The sequence below is a fragment of the Cyprinodon tularosa genome, unplaced genomic scaffold (genome assembly GCF_016077235.1).
Source record: "Cyprinodon tularosa strain WSP-4 unplaced genomic scaffold, ASM1607723v1 ctg10, whole genome shotgun sequence".
In the NCBI taxonomy this organism is placed as follows: domain Eukaryota; kingdom Metazoa; phylum Chordata; class Actinopteri; order Cyprinodontiformes; family Cyprinodontidae; genus Cyprinodon; species Cyprinodon tularosa.
The window spans coordinates 1,133,509-1,143,872 of record NW_024037782.1 but is presented as its reverse complement, the minus strand read 5'-3'; the positions used below and the strand labels follow the sequence as shown (position 1 = coordinate 1,143,872).

General features: G+C 33.3%; 2 protein-coding genes across 2 annotated transcripts; both read left to right on the top strand.

Annotated features, from left to right (window-relative positions):
* The first annotated feature begins 2,150 nt into the window (after positions 1–2,150).
* On the top strand, positions 2,151–5,143 carry LOC119789612 (annexin A7-like). The gene is made up of 4 exons (XM_038294619.1): positions 2,151–2,235; positions 3,471–3,541; positions 3,642–4,114; positions 4,807–5,143. The coding sequence occupies exons 2-4, from the start codon at positions 3,526–3,528 to the stop codon at positions 4,855–4,857; spliced, it is 540 nt and encodes a 179-aa protein (XP_038150547.1). The 5' UTR covers positions 2,151–2,235; positions 3,471–3,525; the 3' UTR covers positions 4,858–5,143.
* A 2,427-nt stretch (positions 5,144–7,570) lies between these two features.
* LOC119789540 (proline-rich protein 13-like) lies at positions 7,571–10,179 on the top strand. The gene is made up of 4 exons (XM_038294497.1): positions 7,571–7,722; positions 8,450–8,524; positions 8,614–9,128; positions 9,618–10,179. Exons 2-4 carry the CDS (start codon positions 8,509–8,511, stop codon positions 9,651–9,653), a joined length of 567 nt encoding a protein of 188 aa, XP_038150425.1. The 5' UTR covers positions 7,571–7,722; positions 8,450–8,508; the 3' UTR covers positions 9,654–10,179.
* The last annotated feature ends 185 nt before the right edge of the window (positions 10,180–10,364 follow it).

Here is a 10,364-nt window from a genome sequence, read left to right as displayed (position 1 = left end):
TTCAATACTTTACAGGAGTACCTGATTGCAGCTTGTAATAAAGGTCAATCACTTCAGAGCCTTTCCCAAGAAATAGAATAATTTTATCTTGAAATCCATGACTGAAACAATTAAACAGATTAATCCTGATTACTAAATAATTTAACTAACCGTCAAATAATTTAGTAATCAATTAATCATTACCTGGAGTGTAGAGTCTAAAACATGCCTTAAGCTGACAGAGCAACCCACTTAGGGCAGCAATTATATCAAGATTGTAAAAAAATGAGAAAATACAATGTAAAAACATTTTGCATTTAAGATAAAAGTATTTTTTGTCAATAAGCTCTATCCAGAACTCCTTAAGTGGAAAAGTTTTAGTTTCACCTGGCTTATTTTTGCAAAAGGTACCTTTTGCTAACCCACTATCATCGATTAATCAAAAAAATCATTGACATATTAATCGCAAATTAATGCGATTAATTTGCAAAATATTAATTAGTTGCATCCCTACTGTAAAGGTCTTGATTAAGTTTTTTTTTCTTTTTCATACCAGTGGTCACTGTCAGAGTTACAAGTCTGCTTTCCACCATAATCACAATAAGAAAATTTTATATTCTATTCCTCAGTTTGTCAAATTGGAAACAGCCTCTGATAGTAATGTAAAAGTGTTTAGGTCTATATGACCTGTAAAAATGTCTCTTTTTCTTTACATCAGATACTTAATTGTGACAAAAAGTACAACATGAATTTAGTGTTTATGGATAATAATTTTATTAATGAAGACTATATGCTGATTTTTGTAAAAGTAGGCTCGTCCTTGTTTTATTTTTTGGATTTGCTCTTAATGTTCTGTAATAGTAATGTTCAACATATGTGTCACATTAAAATGGTAAAACGGTTTAAGAAAGTAAATCGGAGTCTAACTTAAACAGGCTAAATTGCATTTTAACATGGGTATATAGGTTTTGCATCGGTTCAGTCTATGACTTAAGATACTGTGTAATCCTGAGTATTTCATATGATTTTATGTCAATTTATGATCTCTTTCTGCTAAGGGAGGGGTCAAGGGGATCTGGGGAAACTGATGGGATTTTGTCTACCCCTGTAACATCACCAGAAACTACTCCTAAGCTTTGTGGTAGTGCCTATCCCTCCTGCACTTTAATTGTAGATAACTTCCTTCTCCAGCTGCAGAAATATGTGCTCAGAGTTGCAAACCAAAACACATGCAGAACACATAGGCAGAAAATTTTAGGTCATTGTGTTCATTGTATATCTGTTTGTTATGGTCTTATTTTGTTTTTGTTGTGATTGTTATTTTATCTGCCCTCTTTCCATACAACTTTGATTTGTTGCTATGGTGAAGTATATTTATATTGTATTGTTATACTGCTTGAAATGAGCTTTCATGATGTAATGGATTTCGATTAAACATGATATGATTTTTACTTTTGTCAGTAATATCTACCGAGTCATCCGGCTCCAGACTTTTGGTCTGGAATATGCCTCCTGTTTGTTTTGTTTTTTTTGTATTGAAAAGATTTCATAAACAAACTATTATACAGATTTTATAGATAAACAATTATATAGAAGAACATTGTACAGGGGCTCTAAAATAAAATAGAACTAGTAACAATTAAAAGAAGTGTAAAGACATTATTCTTTCATTATTCTTTGAAAAATCTCTCAGAATTATGGCTCTGTTTCAAATCAATTAATGGAAGAGATTTCTTGTACTCTTTGTGAAAGAAACATCTGAAGTTGGGGGATTTTTGGGAGTATTTACATTTGTGTATATGATATTTGCCATACAAAATGAGTAGGGTTGTAACAAAAGTAGACATTTTTTTGCACAACGTCACTATCACTTTATGTGGATTTACAGTTTTGCATACACACATATATACATATATATATACATATATATATACATATATATATCTATATATATATATATATATATATATATATATATATATATATATATATATATATATATATATATATATATATATATATATAGATATATATATATATCATCCTGCATGCCAGTACTATATATATATATATAAACATAGAAGGTTTGGAATATGCGTTCTTGAGTATAGTGAAATGCTGCTCCTACGTAGCTAAATGACGTAGGTGTCCTTTAAAAGGGGCGTGGCTCCCTGTAGCAGAGGCAGCCTGAATGCGGAAGACAAACAAGACGCTCCTTCTTCTAAAACTCATCAAGAGCAGAGACAAGAGCCTCAGGTAAACCTTCAAAAATACATTAGTCGGATTTAACATTTAAAGTTACAATATAATATATTGGAGTACACAATAGGTGAATAGAAATAGTTACTTTTTGATGTTTTTGTAACACAGTTAATGGGGGGGGAAAGTGATGCAATTTGCTGTTTTCCAAAGTCATATCTGGCTCTGCTGTTATCGAGGAATTAAAATTTGACTATTGCTAAATAGTAAACCATGTTCAAACCTTACAATACGTTTTTAAACACACCAGATAACGCATATGTACCAGTTTACATTTACTTTACTCTACTTTGCTATTTTTGTTTTAAGGGTTTTGAAGTTTTCATCCAGTGTAAAGGTTAATAAGCTTTTTATTTCAAAAGTTACTGCAAAATGTATTTTAAAGTGAATCAAGTAGTGAAATCAACCAGTCCGTTTTCTTCAGTGCTTACCATCCTTCAATGATTGGAAATCTCAGATTTAGGTCAATTATTTGTTGTTATCCAATGTTTGTGCTTGCTGATTTATTTATTATGTAAATTTTTTGGTCAATGTTGTTTTTTTCTTTACAGATCACATGATAGCAAATATGTGTAATAGCACTTGCCTTGTACATTAATAATGACGTTCACCTTGCATTACATTAGACCTGCTATTACTTCCTGAACCCCATTTTTTCTTTATAGACCAGATTAAACAAGGCGCAAAATACATTATTCTCAGATTTTTCTTCATATTAAAGGGAAAACATGTCCCATGTTATTAAACATGTTATTCTGCTGCTCATCTGTGATACAAATCTACTATTCCACTACGTCATACAGATGCTCTGTTGGATTAAAGCTCATGGTATTCAGAAAACAGAGTATATTTAGCGTTTTGATGTTATTTATTATACTTTTGGAGAAAAGCCTTCAGAGGATGAGCAATGCAATCCCCTTAGCCCACTGAATCTGTGCGCTAAACTGCATCAGCCTCTGTAGTTATACTAGCTACAACATCATTGGCTTATTTCACTTTTTCTTTTCATTTCAGGGTCATTATTTAAAATGTTTAAACTTGGATAATATAGAACTTTATCATCAAACACAGTTTTCTTTTCTTAGTAACACCCATCTATTTTTGATAAGTTATTTTTTTTAATTAATTTTTTTTGAAAATTTTCTGGGAAATTTAGTACAGTTAGATGTAAGGGCAATTTCGTATCTTTTGTATAACACTGTTAATGACTTAACAGTAAAAATCTTTTCCAGGAGATTTTTTTAAAGACCTAAACTCATCATCTAAGCAACTACTAATACAGCAGCGATGTGGCCAAATCAAGGTGGGAGTTTAAGCACATCCATCCATATCAACATTTTTGACCAGTTTGATCGCAAATGTATCTCAAAGGTTATATATTGGTTTTTTTTTTTTTATATCAGGTCCTACTCCTCCAATGGGTCAACAAAACCCAGCCTTCCCCCCTGGTTACAACCCTGCATTTCCCACTGCATCAGGAATGTTCCAACCGGTTCCAAATGCTGGGTTCCCAGCAGGGCAATACCCAGCAGGGCAATACCCAGCAGGGCAATTCCCAGCTCCCATGAACCCAGCAATGGTTCCCAATGCACCTTCAGGCGGGATGCCTTATGGAGCTCCTGGAGCTCATGCATATCCCATGGCTCCTGGAGGTGTTCATCCAGGTCAATGCTATCCCTCTTCCAAAGGCGACCACCACAAGGGCAAACACAAGGGCGAACACAAGGGCAAACACAAGGACCACCACAAGGATCTCCATCCTGGCGGGTTTTACCCAGGACCTGGAATGGTAGTTGGAGGACATGGACATAAAAAGGATAAGAAGATGAAGAAGATGAAGAAGGGTCACAAGCATGGACACAAAGGTCATGGCAAGGTGAGGTTTGGTTCAAGGAGTTGGTAAACTTTTTAGAGCAGCTGTTTGATTGGCATTATTGGATAAGCATAGCAAATATGAACATGATCTGTCTGAACAAAAAAAATAAAGACAGGCACAAAAATAATGAGATCGGAATCTTACCCTGTGGAAGGAAGGGCAGAGCACTGTTTCAAAGATGGGACTAATCATCAACCGAAAAAAAAAAAAAAAAAGCACTTACAGCCTCCACTTGTTAAAATTTGCAGGCTAACACTGAACAGCAAATGCTTCTTCAAAAATGCTTTTGTCTAAATAATAAGGAATTATTTGACCATGATGCTGTACTTCTATTTGTTGTCATTGATCTCCTCCCTAAAAATATAATAACTTTAATTTCCCACATGATCCTGCACATTGAAAAATAGAATATTGTATGTAATGCTATAGGGCTCATTTTGGATGAAACCCAGTACAAATAAATAAACATAATTGGAATAATTTATCTGTGATGCCCTCATTTCACACAAATGTAGTCTTTTCTATTTTTGTCAGAATCCAAAAACTCCAGTTCTTGTTTAACACGTTTTTAATTTTCTATTGTCAGACATGTTTTCTTGCATTTTAAATTAATACTCAGTGTTATTTTGCTTCACACTAATCTTTTGTTTTTTTATTAGTATCTCACCCTTTGTGTGTTTTTGTCCTTACAGTCATCCAGCAGCAGCAGTAGCAGCAGCAGCAGCAGCAGTGACTCAGACTAAATGTCCAGCTCCTTACCTCCTAAAATTTTAGCACTTTTTTAGGAGCAATTTTGGAAGCTCCTAAAATTCTGCTTCTAAAAGTGAAACACAGTTCATTAACTAAAAGGAAATCTTATCATTTTACCTGTAAACCTATCGTGTTTCATAATATCCTTTTATAGTCTTTTTATGAGACTAAAACCGCATGTACAAAATTTTTTTCCTTTTAGTGTTTGACACCCTGTTACTTTTCCTCCATGGATTTTAATGTTTAACATTTTAGTTATGGTTACTGTATTGTTACTGCTCATTCTCTTTGTTTTAATTTAGAGAAAAAGACATTTCTCTTATAAAGTGTTTTTTTTTGTATTTGGTATTGGTTTAAATAATCTCAAATAAACTATAATAATGTGTGAAAGTTTTTATTTTCATTTTGAATGGAATATATATTTTTTTGTATTTGGTATTGGTTTTAATAATCTCAAACTATAATAATGTTGATCTTTTTATTTTCATTTTGAATGGAATAATTTTTTTTGTTTTGTATTTTGTGTTGATAAAATAAGTCTCTGAAATAAACAAGATTCCCTTTATATCTAATGTTTCTAATTCCATTGTCAAATTTAACTGAGTATTAACAAAGTTAGATAGATATAAGAGAATAATGGCCTGAAAACTTATATTCCTTTTTTTGCCCATTATTATTTTTGTTGCTGCTGCTTGGAATCCATTTTGAAAATGTATAGTTTTACAATAAAATTATATTTTTTATTTTTTTTTTACGTCATTTAACTCAAACACAGTAAACCTTTGATATTTTCCTTTGTAGTGTTTAAGTAACTTCAATAGAAGCAGCTAAAAAAGTTTTTTTCTCTTTTAACTAGTTTATTATTTTGTGATTTGATGATTTAAAAATTATAAATACATTTCAAAAAGTAATGAGACGCATGCTTTGTCCTGGCAACAAACACCAAAATATATGACTCGAAAGGTTTTAAAGAAAGTATTAAACAAAGGAGTTTTTTAATTCTATGGCTAAGCTGCTTCCACGAATAAAGTTTTTAGCCAAACCAAAAAATCTTGTAACTTTGGCTTCCTCTAAAAGTCCAACTACATGCAGCTGAGGTCCGTTGATTTCGTTCATTGATTTACTTTAGGTGTGAGTCTGTGTTTGCATATTTGTCCGACCTGTACATACGTATTTAGGATGGCCTGTTCATAGTTTAATCCATCTCTGTATAATGAGCGCTGGAGTTGGGAACTAGCAACCCCTCCAGTCCACACCATCTAAGGTAAAGGCAGGCCAGGATAGACAATGAATGGATGGATGAATGTGTTAAAGTCTTTTATATAACTAAGACAAGATTCTAAGGCGTTTGTACTTAAATAAGTACAAAATGTGAAATACTTAAACCCTGATGCTCTCACACATAAAAAAAACCCCTAAAATTACAATTTTAGTTACCAAAGTTTAATGGCTAAATGTGATACCTCCTGCACTATGACCTCTGCAGGAAAGTATTGACTTAGTGTTTTATCCCTCTATCAGCAAAGGAGGAACTCAAAACACATTGCTAAATTCCTGTGTCACATGAGTACTGTGCTGTGGGCAGATTTGTCACTCATTACCTTTAGCCTTATTGTCCAATGATCTAAGATTCGGCATCAGGACAGGCCTGCCTGCATGGGTGTTTACACCCTTTAATGTACACCTGCTATGGAATTGGTTCCTGTGTTCTTTGATGCTGTATGAATAATTTAAATCACAGGGGAAAATGATTTTAGTTTTAGATGGAAAGTGAAATTATTTCACAAACTTTAACACAGTCTCCACGTTTCTATTTAATTGTTTTTAATTAAAAGAATTAAATGACTGCATATTTAGGTTAACAAAGATTTTTAATTATATTAACAAATTTCAGCTATATCATGGTCATGTAACATTGGCAAATAAAATCAATATTCCTTAAATGATTCATGAAAGTTTTTTCTCAGTTGTTGTGTTTGCACTTGCTCACTTATTATGACAAGAAGTAGTTTTAGCTTAAAAAATATATAGAAAACATATTGTTTGAATAAAAAAAAACCACAAAAAAAAAAACACCCTAAATTAGGTCTTTAAAAAAAACAATCTAAATTTTCTTAATTCAAAATGACATCAAACTTTGTGACTCAAGACCTTTTGAAAAATGAGGTTTAATTCTAAAATAAGACAATCAGTTATGTTGTTGACTTAATCCATTATGATGCATCAAGGGAAATCTACAGGAAGTATTTCTACCCTTAACCTTCAAACCTACCATTATCCTGTGAAGATTGTCCTATAAACTGGGATTTTATTTCCTCTGTTTTTATTCCCCTGATATTTTAATATATTTTGAAATTAGCTTATCAAATTGAACTTTTTTTTTAACTTGTTCTACCTCCTCTTCGTCTTGCTCAACACATTTTCCCTCCAAAGCTTGAACTGACCACAAATGAAATGGCTTTTATAGTTTTTCTATTTTTATAAAGTACACGAGCCAGAAGTACATTGAGTCCATGGTTCAATGAATGTGTTAAACATAGAGGTAGAATTCTTAGGTGTGAATAATCTAAAATGATGTCATGGGAGCATTTTCTGTGGTGACTCCTCTCTCCTCCTCCCTGTGGAAACATCCTCGAGAGTTTTCTTTTAAAAGTGTAAGCTGCTTTGTTCTACAATGTTAAGCAAAACAGGTCATTCAGCTTTTCATTCCCTATCAGCTGATGCCTTTTTTGCCATTGCGTGAAAAATGTACGTGTCCCTGGAAGGGTGTGGCATCCTGGTACATTTCATAGCTGCTTCAAAGAGGAAGAAAAGACGCTCCGAGTTCCTGATTACAAGAACAGAGACGATATCCTCAGGTAAGCCTGTAAACTTAGGTTTACTGATGTTAAACTTGTGTTGTTTGAGATAATGTTAAACTACAGCAGTTAGAAGATTAAGGCTTGTGTGGTGTTTTTTTTGGCTTGTAAAGCAGGAACAAATGGAGAAGTTGTTGGTAGCTGTTCAGTTCAAATAATCTAAACCAAATTAGTTTTTGAATGTTTTTTGTGTGGATTGAGACAGACTCAAACTTCTGCACCATAAAAATGAAATGGTTTTAGTTTTCATAACAGCCATTGGATCTTTTTGAAGAATAATTATGGTCGTCGCTCATCATTCAGGTCTAGCGAGAGGCGGTTTTTACATTTAGTCCAGCCTCTTTCAGAGCATTGAAACCTGTAGAAAATGTATGATCTTCTCTGATTTGAACAATCTGAATGCAGGTACATGTCAGGTAATCATTCTGTGAAATAAATCTAGATATTTTTAAATAGAAATAAGTTTTTGATTATGTATGCTTGTACAAAGTGAAGGTAGCATCCATTTCAACCATATAAAAGCAGTTTAAATAGCAAAATTCCTCTGCTTGTTCCAACCAGCTACTAAACAGCCTAAGGCTCTCCTAAATATGAACTGATATTAATTTCTTTTAAGGGGGGGTTGTTTTTTAGGTACGCTCCTCCACTGAATATGTGACATATAAATGAGAGATGTTGTAAGAACCTCTGACAAATGATTTAACTCATACATTTTCTGTTTCTCCAGGTTGTATTTTAACGTTCTAAGACTCTTGCTTATCACCTGATAAAGCAAAACAAAAAGATATGTGGCCAAATCAAGGTACACATACCAAGCCTTTTATCATATTTTAATATACAATCACCTTTACAAACTAGCAGGTGCTTTAGTTTGTTTCTTTTCTGTGACAGGTCCTCCTCCACCTCATCCTCCTTATTCAATGGGTCCACAAAATCCTGCTTTCCCTCCTGGCTACACTGCCCCATATTCAACAACCCCTGGACCTAGTATCTACCCACAGGGTCCACCTCCTGCATACCAAGGAAACCCTGGTTATCCTGCATGCCAGTATCCATCAGGCCACTACCCAGCTCCCATGAACCCAGCCATGATTCCACATGGACCTCCAGGGGTGATGCCTCATGGGCCTCCTGCATATCCCATGTATCCTGCAGGACATCAATTGCATCCCAGAGGTGTCCTTCCAGGTCCATTATACTACTCCCCAAAAGGTTTCGGTCACAAGCCCTATAAAGGTTATAATCATCACCATCACCCTGATGGATTTAACTCTGTGGGTGGAATATTATCAGGAGGAATGGCTGTAGGAATGGGCATATTAGGACACAAAGCAAATAAGAAAATGAGGAAAAAGATGAAGAAGGCTCACAAATATCACAAGCATGGCCACTACAAATGTGGCAAGGTGAGGCTGAGTTATGAACACTGATGTTAAATGTCATAAGAGCTTATAAAACTTGTCTTTATTAATCTGTACTTAAAAGCAATGATGTCTCATTCATGAGTCAAGTTTAGGTTGCTACACACCAGGACCCTCTAAACATACAGTAAATTTTTAGAAAAGGTCAACATTTGTCGTTTTTTACAAAGGTTCACGTCCTTTTGAAAAATTTCAAAGCAAAGTGATTAGATGTAACTTTTGCCTTATTGCTAGAAAAAAATCTTGCATTAATTAAAATGATTAACTGTCCACCAATTGGGCTAAAATAATTTATCAACTGATGCATAATATTACCTGCTATTGATTTTGCTAGCTCTCAGTTTTGTCCTCTTTCTAAATAGTAGGTAATGTCAGCAATATCTCATTAATTGTAGGTTTTGCTGTGTCATGTAAAAATGTTTTTTTTTTTTTTGCATTTGTTAAAATATTAATATGCTCTTTTTTCCTTTGCAGTCCTCCAGCAGCAGCAGCAGTAGCGATTCAGATTGAGGACCCCAGCATCTTCTGAAAACTTTTTTTTTCTGCCATGCATGTAAATCATTGAACAAAAAACAAAATAAGTCTGTTTAAACTATACTTGTAAATTATGTCATAACGTCACTTTAGATGACATCTTTAACATTAGTGTCATACAAAATATATGCACCTAAGTTATTTCAGTTCTTTTTTATTATTATTTTATGGTCAAAGTTTTGCAGTTTGGGATTTGTTGTTGCTGGTTTGCTATTGTTTGTGGTCAGTCTAAATACAAACTCAGAAATTAAGGATAAAGTTGTTTTATTTTGTTTAAATATGTAAATAAGTACAATCGATTTGTTATTGCAGTTCTCGAAAACAAGTAGCAAAACACTGTTTTCACCTGTTGAAGTGTCCAGCTCATACCCACTAAGCTGCATTGCATTTTGTCACGTTACAATAAAAAAATTCAATTTATTATTTTTTTTTGTAAATAACTGTGATAAATCATCAAAGTACTGGATACATGTAGATTTTAATAAAAATTTGAACTAGAAAATTGTGGCAGCATGATTTACAGCCTTGTTACTTTGCTATGTTAAAACACAATTTAAACATGCATTCCTATATATTCAATGTACAATGGATATTTTTCATAATTGCTCATGTATTTCTATTTGTAACGATGTCATACCTTTTTTTTTTTATTTTTTTATTTAACCTTTATTTAACCAGTAAAAAAAT

Coding starts and splice junctions, on each gene's coding strand:
- LOC119789612 (XM_038294619.1), top strand. Junction 4,115..4,806: donor GACACAAAGGTCATGGCAAG/GTGAGGTTTGGT, acceptor TTGTCCTTACAG/TCATCCAGCAGCAGCAGTAG.
- LOC119789540 (XM_038294497.1), top strand. Junction 9,129..9,617: donor GCCACTACAAATGTGGCAAG/GTGAGGCTGAGT, acceptor TTTCCTTTGCAG/TCCTCCAGCAGCAGCAGCAG.